This window comes from Oncorhynchus clarkii, chromosome 4, assembly GCF_045791955.1.
Source record: "Oncorhynchus clarkii lewisi isolate Uvic-CL-2024 chromosome 4, UVic_Ocla_1.0, whole genome shotgun sequence".
Classification (NCBI taxonomy): Eukaryota; Metazoa; Chordata; class Actinopteri; order Salmoniformes; family Salmonidae; genus Oncorhynchus; species Oncorhynchus clarkii.
The window spans coordinates 36,489,053-36,505,442 of NC_092150.1; the positions used below are offsets into that span (position 1 = coordinate 36,489,053).

At 41.6% G+C, this 16,390-nt stretch overlaps 1 protein-coding gene across 1 annotated transcript; it reads left to right on the plus strand.

Annotated features, from left to right (window-relative positions):
- Positions 1-782: 782 nt before the first annotated feature.
- On the plus strand, positions 783-14,647 carry LOC139406767 (TBC1 domain family, member 7). The gene is made up of 8 exons (XM_071149786.1): positions 783-1,119; positions 9,198-9,317; positions 9,433-9,513; positions 9,693-9,883; positions 11,098-11,235; positions 11,433-11,578; positions 11,808-11,937; positions 12,038-14,647. Exons 2-8 carry the CDS (start codon positions 9,206-9,208, stop codon positions 12,122-12,124), a joined length of 885 nt encoding a protein of 294 aa, XP_071005887.1. The 5' UTR covers positions 783-1,119; positions 9,198-9,205; the 3' UTR covers positions 12,125-14,647.
- Positions 14,648-16,390: the final 1,743 nt, after the last annotated feature.

A 16,390-nucleotide genomic window follows, 5' to 3' on the forward strand; every position in this document is an offset into this window, starting at 1 on the left:
GGGATCTCGTCATGGTATCTCTGTGCATTCAAATTGCTATTGATAAAACGCAATTGTGTTCATTGTCCATAGCTTACACCATAACCCCGCCGCCACCACGGGGCACTCTGTTCACAACGTTCAAATCAGCAAACCGCTCGCCCACACACCACCATACACATGGTCTGTGGTTGTGAGGCTGGTTGCACATACTGCCAAATTCTCTAAAATGACGTTGGAGGTGACTTATGGTAGAGAAATGAACATTCAATTATCTAGCAACAGCTCTGGTGGACATTCCTGCAGTCAGCATGCCAATTGAACGCTCCCTCCAAAGTGTGTGTTGTGTGACAAAACTGCACATTTTAGAGTGACTTTTATTTTCCCCAGCATAAGGTGCACCTGTGTAATGATCATGCTGTTTAATCATTATCTTGATATGCCACATCTGTCAGGTGGAAAGATTATATTGGCAAAGGAGAAATGTTCACTAACATGGATGTAAACAAATCTGTGCACAAATCTTTTAGATTTTTACAGATTTTTATGAGAATGAAACATTTCTGGGATATTTTATTTTTTCTCATGAAACATGGGATCAACACTTTACATGTAGCGTCGGTATAGAATGGCAGTAGACCGTAGTGTAGGCCGTCATTGTAAATAACGTGTTCTTAACTGACTTGCCTAGTTAAATAAAGGTTAAATAAAATAAATAAAAGTAACATTGAATGTTTGTTACCCAGCTACAGTACACCCTCTATTGGCAGACATCTGTAACTACAGCAAATAATATAATGTTCATTGCCATCTGCTGGTTGCACGTGCTGTCGATGAGGAAATGGTCAACATGTTATGAATGGATCAATAGCCTGCGTTTCACTTTCTCATTGCTGGGCATGTGATTTCTGTTATTCAAACATCTTTGGTATTGCTAGCTTGGGTTCCATTGCTTGCATAGTGACGTTGATATACTTATATGAGAAGGAGATGTACCAATAGTGGTTACAGAATCTAGCTAGAGCGATAGCTAGCAGGTTGCAGACAGTCGTGTAGGTCGCGCCCGGCTTCAGAGCTCCTTCCCCGGTGACTGCAAGCTGGAAAGGACGTGGATGCGGTGAGGCCCACGGGTACAACAAGGTAGGAGGCTAAATAAGCTTGACATAAAGCACATTTTAACAGTAAACTGTACTTCTGTTACGTTATTCATCCAACAGTTTAATGGTTTTCAGTAAAGTGTCATTTTAACACTGTCACAGAAAATACTAGAAATCCCAATTTAGGGCTATCATGGATCCTTGGGACGTCCATACCCTAAGCCTAACTTTAACCTCTAACCTTAACTATAAACCTTACCTAAAACGAACCTTAACCCATAAAGGTCCCGCACAGTCATCCTATTTCTCAGGTAAAAATAGCATTTGAATGACCAACACATCACCCATAATATTTTTAAGCTATTAAAATGGTCAGAATTGAAGAAATGGTATGCTTTCTTGGATCTTTAACTATCAGGAAACCTTAAGGAAATGCTGAGTGGGGTGGCAGTTTATATTCATGAGATCGCATTGACTGACAGTTATTGGAATTGCCCATGTGGTCGTTTCCAGGTACCAAGATAAACAATGGGCCACATGTCATTGATGACAAGTGAAACAATGGGCCACATGTCATCCAGATCCTAATTGGCATGACTCAACCCATTTTCTCTGAAAAATGCTCTCTCTTATGGTCAACAGAGCTATTCATGGTCTGTTGGATAGCAGACAAACAGCAGCAATACACAATTGCATTTCTATTGTTTTGTAATTACACTGAACAAAAAAAACAGATAATCACTGCTGCTACTCGCTGTTTATGATCTATTATCTATACATAGTCACTTTACCCCAACCTACATGTATAGTACTAGTCAAAAGTTTGGATACCTACACATTTCAAGGTTTTTCTTTATATTTACTATTTTCTACATTGTAGAATAATAGTGAAGACATCAACTTTTGACTGGTACTGTACATATTACTGCAATTACCTCAACTAACCTGAACCACCGCACATTGACTCAGTACCTATAGCCTCGTTACTGTTATTTTATTGTTGCTATTTAAAAAAACTTTATTCAGTAAATATTTTTCTTAACTGCATTGTTGGTTCAAGGCTTGTATGTAAGTGTTTCACGGTAAGGTCTACTACACCTGTTGCATTTGGCGCATGTGACAAATAACATTTGATTTGAAATATAAACGCAACATGCAACAATTTCAAAGATTTTACTGGGTGACAGTTCATATAAGGAAGTTAGTGAAATGAAATAAATTTATTAGGCCCTAATCTATGGATTTCACATGACTTGGAATACAGATATGCATCTATGTTGTTAGAGTATGCAACATGATGGACTGACTGGTTTACATGTGTATGATGTGAGAATGTAGGTGTGTCATTATTTTAATGGAAGGTGATGCCGAAGAAAAATGGCCATCCTGGATGGCCAATAAAGTTGTATTCTATTCTATCTCCTGGTCACAGATACAGTACCTTAAAAGAAAGGTAGGCATGTTGATCAGAACCAGTCTGTTTCTGGTGTGACCACCATTTGCCTCATGTGGTGCTGCAAATCTATTGTTGCATGGAGTTGATCAGGCTGTTGATTGTGGCCTGTGAAATGTTGTCCCTCTCCTCTTCCATGGCTGTGCGAACTTGCTGGATTTTGGCAGGAACTGGAACACGCTGTTTTACAATCCAGAGCTGCCCAAACATGCTCAATGATTGACATGTCTGGTGAGCATGCAGGCCATGGAAAAACTGGGATATTTTCAGCTTCCAGGAATTGTGTACAGATCCTTGCGACATGGGGCCTTGCATTATCATGCTGAAACATGAGGTGATGGCGGCGGATGAATGGCACAACAGGATATCATCACGGTATCTCTGTGCATTAAAATTGCCATTGATAAAATGTAATTGTGTTCATTGTCCGTAGCTTATACCCATAGCCCATACCATGACAGTTTGTGCAGAGATTCTTTGGTTTTGCAAACCAGCTGTCTGGGTGGCTGGTCTCAGACGATCCCGCAGGTGAGGAGGTCCTGGGGTGGTGTGGTTACACGTGGTCTGCGGTTGTGAGGCCGATTGTGAGGCCGATTACTGCCAAATTCTCTAAAACAACGTTAGAAGTGGCATATGGTAGAGAAATTAACATTCAATTGTCTGGCAACAGCTCTGGTGGACATTCCTGCAGTCAGCATGCCAATTGCACACTCCCTCAACTTGAGACATATGTGGCATTGTGTTGTGTGACAAAATTGATATGCCTCTTGGCAATGGCGAAATGCTTACTAACAGGGATGTAAACAAATGTGTGCACAAAATTTGAGAGAAATAAGCTTTTTGTGCATATGAAAAATTTCTGGGACTTTTTTTTTTTTCCAGCACATGATACATGAGACCAACACTTTACATCTGCGTTTATATTTTAGTTCAGTGTAATTATAGAATACAGTTGACTGATAGACTTCTTTGCCATATTTTGTAAAGCAACTTCTGCACCTTAGAAGCTTAGACATACAGTGCCTTTGGAAAGTATTCAGACCCCTTGACCTTTTTCACATTTTGTTACGTTACAGCCTTTTTCTAAAATGAATTAAATAAAATAAATATTCAGCCATCTACACACAGTACCCCATAATGTCAAAGCGAAAACAGGTTTTTAGAATTTCTTGCAAATGTATATAAAAAAAAAACCTTATTTACAAAATTATTCAGACCCTTTGCTATGAGACTCGAAATTGAGCTCAGTTGCATCCTGTTTCCATTGATCATCCTTGAGATGTTTCTATAACTTGATTGGACTCATTCTTCAAGGCAAAAGTGCTCCAGCTCCTTCAAGTTGGATGGGTTCCGCTGATGTACAGCAATCTTTAAGTCATACCACATATTCTCAATTGGATTGAGGCCATTCATAGACATTTACATGTTTCCTCCTAAACCACTCATATGTTTGAAGCAAGCCATTCTTTTAATTTCACTTCACCAATTTGGACTATTTTGTGTATGTCCATTTCATGATATCCAAATAAAAATCAATTAAAATTACAGGTTGCAACAAAATAGGAATAATGCCAAGGGGGTAAATACTTTTGCAAGGCACTGTACAGATCTGGGGAAGGGTACCAACCCATGTCTGCAGCATTGAAGGTCCCCAAGAACACAGTGGCCTCCATCATTCTTAAATGGAAGACGTTTGGAACCACCAAGACTCTTGCTAAAGCTGGCTGCCCGGCCAAACTAAGCAATCGGAGGGAAGGGCCTTGGTTAGGGAGGTGACCGAGAACCCGATGGTCAATCTGACAGAGCTTTAGAGTTCCTCTTTGGAGATGGGAGAACCTTCCAGAAGGAAACCATTTTTATAGCACTCCACCAGTCAGGTCTTTATGGTAGAGTGGCCAGACGGAAGCCGCTCCTCAGTAAAAGGCATACAACAGCCCGCTTGGAGTTTGCCAAAAGGCACCAAAAGACTCTCAGACCATGAGAAACAAGATTCGCTGGTGTGATGAAACCAAGATTGAACTCTTTGGCCTGAATGTCAAGCGTAATTTCTAGAGGAAACCTGTCACCATCCCTATGGTGAAGCATGGTGGTGCCAGCATCATGCTGTGGGATGTTTCTCAGTGGCAGGGAACAACCTGTCCTTTAGGATATTTGTATGAACATTTTCATTAAGAAATAACAAAACGGCATTTTTTCTAATATCATCTAGGCCTCTCTAATTTAGCCTAGGCTTGAACATTTTAATTAGGCCTAATAAATAATAAAACATGGCTGTTTACAAGCACCAGGTCAGGCCGGTCATGGATAGAAGTGTTCCAGCTTTTGTCAAATTGATGTCAGATTTGCCTTTTCGTAGCTGATTAGGAGAAGTTACGCCGCAGGTTAGGAGAATTAGCTAAAATGCAAAAAATTATGTTGATTTTGACAAAAGCTGGATTCCGTCTAGCCATCACTGGGCCTGCCCTCCCCACTCCCCATCCCGCTGCGATTCAGCATCACATCAGTGGAAAATTATAAAACTGATATTGGACAATCAAATTTGATTTGTACACTACCATTCAAAAGTTTGGGGTCACTTAGAAATGTCCTTGTTTTGAAAGAAAAAAACATTTTTTTTGGTCCATTTTTAAAATAACATCAAATTGATCAGAAATACATTGTTAATGTTGTAAATGAAATATCTACAGAGGCCCATTGTCAGCAACCATCACTCCTGTGTTCCTATGGCATGTTGTGTTAGCTAAGCCAAGTTTATCATTTTAAAAGGCCAATTGATCATTAGAAACCCCTTTTGCAATAATGTTAGCACAGCTGAAAACTGTTGTGCTGGTTGAAGAAGCAATACAACTGGCCTTCTTTAGACTAGTTGAGTATCTGTAGCATCAGCATTTGTGGGTTCGATTACAGGCTCAAAATGAGCAGAAACAAAGTACTTTCTTCTGAAACTCATCAGTCTATACTTGATCTGAGAAATGAAGGCTCTTAAATGCGAAAAATTACCAAGAAACTGAAGATCTCGTACTAAGCTGGTTACTACTCCCTTCACAGAACAGCGCAAACTGGCTCTAGCCAAAATAAAAAGAGGAGTGGGAGGTTCAGGTGCACAACTGAGCAAGAGGACAAGTACAGTAGAATGTCTAGTTTGAGAAACAGACGCCTCACAAGTCCTCAACTGGCAGCTTCATTAAATAGTACCCCAAAACACCAGTCTCAACGTCAACAGTGAAGAGGTGACTTCGGGATGCTGGCCTTCTAGGCAGAGTTGCAAAGAAAAAGCCAAGTCTCAGACTGGCCAATAAAAATAAAATATTAAGATGGGCAAAAGAACACAGACACTGGACAGAGAAAGATTGGAAAAAAGTGTTATGGACAGACAAATCTAAAGTTTGAGGTGTTCAAATCACAAAGAAGAACATTTGTGAGACTCAGAAAAAACGAAAAGATGCTGGAGGAGTGCTTGACGCCATCTGTCAAGCATGGTGGGGGCAATGTGATGATCTGGGGGTGCTTTGGTGGTGGTAAAGTGGGAGATTTGTACAGGGTAAAAGGGATCTTGAAGAAGGAAGGCTGTCACTCCATTTTGCAACGCCATGTCATACCCTGTGGACGGCACTTAATTTGAGCCAGTTTCCTCCTACAACAGAACAATGACCCAAATCACAGCTCCAAACTATGCAAGAACTATTTAGGGAAGAAGCAGTCAGCTGGTATTCTGTCTATAATGGAGTGGCCAGCACAGTCACTGGATCTCAACCCTATTGAGCTGCTGTGGGAGCAGCTTGACCGTAGGGTACGTAAGAAGTGTCCATCAAGCCAATCCAATTTTTGGGAGGTGCTTCAGGAAGCATGGGGTTGAAATCTCTTCAGACTACCTCAATAAACTGACAACTAGAATGCCAAAGGTCTGCATTGCTGTAATTGCTGCAAATGGACGATTCTTTGAAGGACACAATTATTTTTTTATTTAAATAATAAAAGTGTAATCTTGTCAACGTCTTGACTATATTTCCTATTCATTTTGCAACTAATTTCATGTATGTTTTCATGGAAAACAAGGACATTTCTAAGTGACCCCAAACTTTTGAACGGTAGTGTAAATAAACAAAATTCATTGAGATTAATCTTATTCTCCTGTGAAACGAGGCCCGCGTCATGTTTTTATGAAAGTACTTGTTTACAAAGCTGAAATCATCTCACTCGTTTCATTTCCAAGTTCCACTGAAATAAGCTCAACTGAAATGTACCAATTACGCATTATACAAATTATTACTCTATTCTAGTCTATCAATCCATTCCAAATCTTTATACTAATAGTGAGATATGTTGATGTTGCCTAGGGCGGCAGCAGAACTGCTAGGACCGGGCCTGACGAACACAATAATTTGCCTCTAATTTACTTGCGTTTGCGGCAGACCTTGGCCTGCTCAAAGTGAGCCCCTGCTGTTGGGAAATCAAAACTGTCCAACGCATGGGTGCAGCTTGCGTGCACATCAGCTTCGTTACTTTGTCATCAAGAAGGCGTCTTTACCCTGTTTTGGAGAAAGATTCCCCTCGGCGGGCACACTGGACACCGGGATAATCAACACAATATTTTGCCCTGTCGGGACGTACATTTTAGCTGAAGTCCCTTATGATGGCCTTGCGTCTTTTGCGTGAGTAAAAATAGAAACATACTCACCCGACACTAATTTCCAAGCAGCTTGTGGATTTATTAGCCTATGAAGTATATTTGCCTTTGATGTTGGAGCACTTTTTTTCCATCAATTAATAAAAAGCATTATTTTTAAATGGGGGGGGGGCCTTGTGAATGTTAACCTGTTTAAAGGTCTTAGTCACATCGGCTATGGAGAGCCTGATCCCACAGTTGTCTGGAACAGCTGCTGCTCTCATGCATGGTTCAGTGTTGCTTGCTTCAAAGCGAGCATAGAAGGCATTTAGCTTGTCTGGTAGGCTGATGTCACTGGGCAGCTTTTTCGTTGCAGGCCGTGTCAGTGGCACTGTTTGTCCCAAAGCGGGCAAAAAAGTTTGTACTGCCTTTAGCTCAGTGATGATGTTACCCGTAATCGATGGCTTATGGTTGGGATATGTGTACGGTCACTGTGGGGACGAATCCGTTGATGCACTGGTCAGATTTGCCAAATGGAGGGTGATGGAGAGCTTTGTATGCATTTCTGTGTGGATTGGGAGGACAGCGGTAAATCCTTGGTAATGCCTGCCTCCTTAAGCCAAGTTATGTGTGTGTGTGTGTGTATTTATCAGAACAGAATAGATTCACGAGTTTCAGAAGAAAGTTCCTGGCCATTTTGAGTCTGTAATCGAACCCGCTGATGCTCCAGATACTCAACTAGTTTAAAGAAGGCCAGTTTTATTGCTTCTTTAATTACTTTTTCTTGACATTGCTCGCTTAACCCGGAAGCCAGCCGCAACAATGTGTCGGAGGAAACACCGTACATCTGGCGACCGAAGTCAGCGTGCAGGCTCCTGGCCCGCCACAAGGAGTCGCTAGAGCGCGATGGGCCAAGGACATCCCAGCCGCCCTCCCCTAACCTGGACGACGCTGGGCCAATTGTGCATCCCCTCATGGGTGTCCCGGTCACGGCCGGCTGTGACACAGCCTGATATCAAACCCAGGTCTGTTGTGACGATGCAGTGCCTTAGACAGCTACGCCACTCGGGAGGCCCTGGGGACCAATAACTTTTTGATCAAATTTGATCAATATACCAGCTACAGTCATTTCTCATACTTGGGTCACCCAACTTTGAACTGGTTTCATCCAAATATCAATCAATTTGATTTTCACTGTTCGGGACCTTTTAAACGTTCTGTGAAACAGAAATGTTGTCTTTTCTGGAAACGTAAATATTTAGGTTGCAGGGAGGTTCTGACAACATTTTAGTTCCCTGAAAGTTATTTAAATACCTTCAATAGCCTATAATTTCTCTTCTCGGAGCGTTACTACAACCTCCCAGGAGAACTTTCAGGGAACCAGAGTAAAATGTTCTCAACCTTGCTGCAAGCTAAAAATGAAGAGGTGTTGTCTCACAATCTATATTACATTTCAATGTAGATCATGTAGTGTTTTATCAGTGTTCTATTATAATCTAGCTAACCTGCCATGGAATTCCATCGTAATGTTACGGTGAATCACTTGTAAAATGTATACCAAACAAAAACCAGTGATTTTCAGTTTAACAAACCGTAGAACTATTTGCACAAGGGCTACTTTGAACATTTTTCAAAAACACATTTACAGGAAGAACTGTGCAGATACAAAGTTTGGTAACAGAATACAATAGTGAGACTTTACCGTAATTCTGTTACTAAACTTTGCATCTGCAATAAATGTTTTTATAGTTTTGATTTACTGTGTAAATTGTTCAAAGTAGCCGTTGTGCATAGAGTTGTGTGGATTGTTAAACCTTGAAATCAATGGTTTTTGTTTGTTATACATTTTTAAGTGAGAAATCCGAGTCTTAGCGTAATTCCATTATTGCGGATTTGCCCTTAATGTTAACTCAAGTGTCCGTAGAGATGATGGCGTTAGGCTAAGTATCTTTAGCGATCTAAGCCTGCCAGTGCCCGACAAAGTAAGTGTGCTGTGGTTTTGATGTCATTTTCAGGAGATGCTATCAATAAATGACCCTTCTTTAACACTGTGCTTTTCCAGGTGACAGTATGGCTGAGGACCCTCAGAGGAACTTCCGTTCCGCCTATTATGAGAAGGTGGGCTTCAGAGGGGTGGAGGAGAAGAAATCACTGGAGATATTACTGAAGGACAACCCACTGGGTATGTACATTACAGTACTGCTACTGTTACAATGGGTACATCATTGTTATTATCACTGCTGCTCTGCTTCTACCTCCAAGTCTGTTCGTATGCGTTTTTTGTGTTCCTTCGTCAGACGTGGAGAAGCTGAGCACTTTCAGTCAGAGATTCCCTCTGCCCTCAATGTACAGGATCCATGTATGGAAAGTGCTGTTGGGTAAGTCTTTTAACTCAGGCTACCCACAGGATTCAGAGCATATTTCACATGCCAGCCCGCCTCTCAGCCCATAGAAAACCCTATTTCTCTCCAGACACACATACACTCGACAGATCCGTCTGACAGACCAACCCGCTGCAGTGACTTGCTGATGTGACCCACCCTGTGTCTGTCTCTAGGTATCCTTCCTCCCCACAGTGACTCCCACTCCCTGGTGGGAGGGTACAGGCGGGAACAGTACCAGGATGTGTTGGAGGCCCTGAAGGTGATGAGGTTTGTCCACATGGCCACTCCCCAGACGCAGGTGTACCTACGCATGTTCCAGCTGGAGAGCCAAGTGCTGCCCAGACGCTCTGATACCTCAGCCCCGGTAAGAGGAGAGAGAGAGAGAGAGAATAAGAGGGGCCTTTAAATTTAAAAATAAATAAATATATATATATATATATAAAATAATAATTTAAAGGTCCAATACAGCTGTTTTTATCGCAATATCAAATCGTGAACTATCATACCCCCCCCCCCCCAAAAAACAAAAATGGTAACCTCCCCCTGTTCTGTTATTGTAATGGTGAGCGGTTAGCATGTCTTGGGGGTATGATATTTGTGCGTCTAACTTTCTCACTCATCATTATTAACGATTCATTCAGGATTATCTGTAATCATGGTAGCATCCACATTAATGTAGAAGTGTTTAGAAACACATTCCATTCTTATTTACTTTTAAAGTGACTCCAAAATGACACAATGCATTATTTACCATTAATTAATATTGGGCACAATATCATCTGCAACACAACCAAAACAAAGAGCAAATGCATCTAACAAATTTGTTGAGTCACAAGCTTGATGTAGTCATTGCGTGCCAAATACTTACCTTTTTACTACTTTAATACACATGTAAGTTCATTTGTCCCAATACTTTTGCTCCCCTTAAATGGGGGGACAATGTACAAAAAGTGTTGTAATTTCTAAACGGTTCACCCAAAATGGATAAACACACCCTCAAATGAAAGCTGACCATTTGCACTTTAACCTCCTAGTCATTGATTGATTTCAAATCCAAACTCTTAGAGTATAGAGCCAAAATAACCCAAAATTCTTCACTGTCCCAATACTTATGGAGGGCGCTGTATATGAACCACAGGAAAATCACGTTTTTGACTGCACTGGGCCTTTCTTTGCATATTTTAAAGTAACAGAACGTAAACAGTTGGAGTGGGAGATTAAATTAAATCAGGCTCTTGTTCTGAACGTGCAACTTACCTCTGCCAGTATCCCTACACGTTGTACATATTGTATTGGAACTGACCCTGTATCCAGCTTACTTACTTCTCGTGTTCTTCTTATTTTTATTACTTGTGTGTTTTGTTCAACCTCAGGTTATTTGTTATCAATGCATTGACATTGATTACTCCGTTGTCGGGTTTAAAGCTTGCAAGAAAGTAATTTCACTGTACTTGTGCCCGTGACATTAATACTTGAAACTTGCCTGGTCCTACTCAGGAACTTAATTTCACTTTATTCTTTGTTCTCAGTAGGATAGGCTATTTATGTGTGAGACTGACGGGTGTGTCTCTGTTTCAGGACGAGGAGGATGAGGACTTCCTGTCCATAGCTCGAGCCATGGAGGAGATCGTAGAAGACCCTATGGATTGTTATTGGCTGATCAAGAGCTTTGTCAACCAGTTCAACAATAAGTTTGGAGACTCCATTCCCCACCTGGTGAGCAGTGGATTGGAGGGTGGGTAAGGGGATGAAAGGGGTGGTCTGGATTACACTTGTTGTATGGTGTTGCCTTGCTCATTGTTGTTACTGTTATAGTCAAATATCCAACATAAAAATTGTACATGTAGCTGATGTGTACACTGCATCTACCTCTCAACACATCTACCCCCCCCATCTGTGTCCGGTTGGTTTAGCCCAAGAGTCTGGAGCACTACCTGAGTGTGGAGGAGCCCCGGCTACTGAACCATCTGAAGAATACTGGGGCCCTCGCCATGCTGCCATACAGCCTGTGGTTCAGGCGCTGCTTTGCTGGCTGCCTGCCTGAGTCCAGCCTGCAGAGGTTAGGCACACTGAGGCTTGTTTCTCTCAACAACCCAGCCACACAGGCGTGAGAGGTGTAATCTTTGCATCAACAAACCACATTTGTTGCATGAAGCACTTTGCTATTCTGTGAGTTGTGTAGGTCTGGGACTTTGAGAAGTCATGTACCATGTTAGCTATGACGCTTTCAGGAAACTCATCTCTCTATGCTGGCGTTCTGACTCATGTCATGTATTCTGCTCTTTCAGGGTGTGGGACAAGGTGATCAGCGGGTCCTGTAAGATCCTGGTCTTCGTTGCCATGGAGATCCTTCTTAGCTACAAGATTGTGGTGATGGGGACCAGCAGACCGGAGGGAGTGGTCAGCATCCTGTGCAACGTGAGTGACGTCATCATCATAGGATCCGCTGGAGGTTTGAGGCTTTTCTCCCCTTTTTGTCTACCAATCACATTGATTTGTTTTTCTCCTCTACTACCAGATGCCCCAAGAGAACACTGACGCAATAGTGACTAAGGCCATTGACCTGTGGCACAAGTACTGTGGCACCCCCATGCACTCTGTATAGGATCACAGGTCTCCTGCCGGACCCTCTTGATGGGGTTGACATTGACATTGGGATACGCTTGGACTCAAATCAATCACATTTATTTGTCACATACTTCGTAAAACAACAGATGTGGACTAGCAGTGCAATGGTTTCTTACGGGCCCTTCCAAACAATGCAGAGAGAAAGAGCATAGAGAAATAATATAAAAGTAATAATATGTCTATATACACACACGGTGCCAGTTCCAAGTAGATCTGCAGGGGTATAAGGTAATTGAGGTAGATATGTTCATATAACTAGGAATAAAGTGACTAGACAACAGTATAGATAGTAAACAGTAGCAGCAGTGTATGTGATGAGTGCCTGGTATAGAGGTCCTGGATGGCAGGGAGCTCAGCCCCAGTGATGTACTGAGCTGTACGCACTACCCTCTGCAGAGCCTTGCACTTGAATGCCAAGAAATTGACATACCAGGCGGTGATGCAGCCAGTCAAGATGCTCAGTGGTATAGCTGTAGAACTTTTTGAGGATCTGAGGGCCCATGCCAAATCTTTTCAGCCTCCATGCCAAGTCTTTTCAACCTCTGACTGGAAGTGCCCCTGAGGAACCACCGTGTTGAGGGTAAGTGTGGCGAATGTGTTGATGCCTACCATCAGCACCTGGGAGCAGCCTGTCAGGAAATCCAGGATCCGGTTGCAAAGGGAGGTGTTCAGTCCCAGGGTCCTTAGCTTAGTGTTGAGCTTTGAGAGCACTATGATGTTGAACACTGAGCTGTAGTCAATGAACAACATTCTCACATAGCTGTTCCCTTTGTCCAGGTGGGGAAGGGCAGTACCCCGTTGCAGAAAATGACAGATTTGGGCAATGTTAAATGCCTAAATTGGAAACGCAATGGCTGTACAGTAACATGACATCAGAGCTCTGGCTCTGCGCTTCACTTCGCTGTATGGGTTTTGACTGACAGCCGTTTTGAACTTGAGCACCTCGCACGACAAGAAGTTGCCCCCATCCCTCCCGCTAATTGGGCAACTTTTGAGGGAAATGCTGTAAATTAAGAGGATTCTATGTATACTGAAAAAAATAATAACGCAACATGAAACAATTTAAAAGATTTTACAGAGTTACAGTTCATATAAGGAAATCAGTCAATTTAAATAAATATATTAGGCCCTAATCTATGGGTTTTACATGACTGGGCAGGGGTGCAGCCATGGGTGGGCCTGGGAGGGCATAGGCCCACCCACTGGGGGGCCAGGTCCAGTCAATCAAAATGAGTTTTTCCCCACAAAAGAGCTTTATTACAGACAGAAATACTCCTCAGTTTCATCAGCTGTCCAGGAGGCTGGTCTCAGACGATCCCGCAGGTGAAGAAGCCGATTGTGGAGGTCCTGGGCTGGCGTAGTTACATGTGGTCTGCGGAATTGTGTTCATTGTCCATAGCTTATGCCTGCCCACACCATGTGTAATGATCATGCTGCTTAATCAGCTTATTGATATGCCACACCTGTCAAGTGGCTGGATTATCTCGGCAAAGAGAAATGCTCACTAGCAGGGAGGTAAAAAAAATTGTGCCCAAAATTGAGGAGAAATAAGCTTTTCGTGCATATGGAAAATTTTGGGGATCTTTTAATTCCACTTATCAAATATGGGACCAACACTTTACATGTTGCGTTTATATATTTATTCAGTATATTTTGAAAGATGAAACTTTGAGGATTTATAATAAATACCAAATTGATGTCATACAAGCAAGCCAAACACCCTTGAGTCGAAAATGTGCACTTCACATTTCCATGTCATAAACATTGACACTGTATAAGACAAGTTTTATGATCACTGTTTTATGTACAGTTACAAGATGACATGCCGTCATACCCTGGGTTATTCTGAACAGAATGATCCTCGGTTTCTCTATTGTGAAGAAAATTTGCCACAGCGCACGCACCTGAATGCGCTCATGACTCCTTTCTATGCGCACCAAAATTCTGATCCGTTTCCCTGAATTGCATTGTGAAAACCTTTTATAATGTCTTTGTCTAACACTGTAATATCGTATTTTATACCTTTTCTAGTCATGTTGACAATGGAACAGGCTTTGAAATGATGCCCACCTGACTCAGATTGCGATTTATAATTGACCATTTTGGATTGCGTAAGTAACTGTAATTGTGTGATTTGCGGGGATGCAATGTTGTTCCAAACAAAATAACTACAGGTGTGCTTGCTGCTCTAGTTCCTGAATGGCACAGCTAGGAGAGCTCACCTTATAATTGAAGACTCTTCTTTAAATCATAAAAGTGCATTGAAATTACTTAGAAACTGTGCACCCTTTAGAAAGGTGTGGCCACTTGGAGATACCTGTTAATCCTCTCACTCAAACCCTTGTAATTTATTTGTCTTATGTGTTACCTACCCCACATTTTCCAGGAATATTCTTATTGTGTTACTGAATGTATCAAGAGCATTTTCAGATGTAGTTTTCAACAAATGTGACGCAAATGTTACTAGCAGCATACAGTACTAGTAAAAAGTTTGGACACACCTACTCATTCAAGGGTTTTTCTTTATTTTGATTATTTTTTTCATTGTAGAATAATAGTGAAGACATAAACTATGAAATAATGCATATGGAACCAAAAAAGTGTTAAACAAATCAAAATATATTTTAGATTCTTCAAAGTAGCCACCCTTTGTCTTTGACAGCTTTGCACACTCTTGGCATTCTCTCAACCAGCTTCATGGGGAATGCTTTTCCAACCGTCTTGAAGGAATTCTCACATATGCTGAGCACTTGTAGGCTGCTTTTCCTTGACTCTGCGGTCCAACTCATCCCAAACCATCTCAATTGGGTTGAGGTCGTGTGATTGTGGAGGCCAGGTCATCTGATGCAGCACTCCATCACTCTCTTCTTGGTCAAATAGTCCTTACACAGCCTAGAGGTGTGTTGGGTCATGGTCCTGTTGAAAAACAAATGATAGTCACACTAACCGCAAACCAGATGGGATGGCGTATCGCTGCAGAATGCTGTGGTAGCCATGCTGGTTAAGTGCGCCTTGAATTCTAAATACATCACTAACAGTGTCACCAGCGAAGCACCCCCCCTCCACACCACACTATCACACTTCCTCCATGCTCCTACTCCATGCTTCACTGTGGAAACCACACATGCAGAGATCAACCGTTCACCTACTTTGCGTCTCACAAAGACACTGCGGTTGGGACCAAACATCTCTTGGGCTTATCAGACCAAAGGACAGATTTCCACCGGTCTAATGTCCAATGCTCATGTTTCTTCTCTTCTTCTTATTGGTGTCCTTTTTAGTAGTGGTTTCTTTGCAGCAATTTGAACATGAAGGCCTGATTTCACACAGTCTCCTCTGAACAGTTGATGTTTAGATGTGTCTGTTACTTGAACTCTGGGAAGCATTTATTTATGCTGCAATCTGAGGTGCAGTTAGCTCTTTAACTTGTCCTCTGCAGCAGAGGTAACTCTGGGTCTTCCCTTCCTGTGGCGGTCATAATGAGAGCCAGTTTCATCATAGCGCTTGATGGTTTTTGCGACTGCACTTTAAACTTTCAAAGTTCTTGAAATGTTCTGCATTGACTGACCTTCATGTCTTAAAGTAATGATGGACTGTCGTTTCTCTTTGCTTATTTGAACTGTTCTTGCTATAATATGGACTTGGCCCTATTTGGTAAAATATCATCTGCTGTATACCACCCCTACCTTGTCACAACACAACTGATTGGCTCAAACGCATTAAGAAGGAAATCAATTCCACAAATTAACTTTAAGCAAGGCACACCTGTTAATTGAAACGAATTCCAGGTGACTACTTCATGAAGCTGGTTGAGAGAATGCCAAGAGTGAGCAAAGCTTTCATCAAGGCAAAGGATGGCTACTTTGAAGAATCTAAAATATATTTTTTGATTTGTTTAACACTTTTTTTGGTTACTACATGATTCCGTATATGTGTTATTTCATAGTTTTGATGTCTTCACTATTATTCTACAATGTAGAAAATTGTAAAAATACAGAAAAATCCTGGAATGAGTAGGTGTGTCCAAACTTTTGACTGGTACTATATGTAAAAATGCACATCAAATCAAGTGTTATTTGGATTCAGTGTTGTGTCAGGTGAACTGTTGTCCTCACTTTGGTCTAATACTTTTTCCATAATCTCCAAACTGTTCCTGTTCAACTGCTACCATTTTCATATTCTTCTGTAAGAAAAATTTCAATTTATCCTTATCCATATAGGCCAATTCCCATGAGTGTAAAGG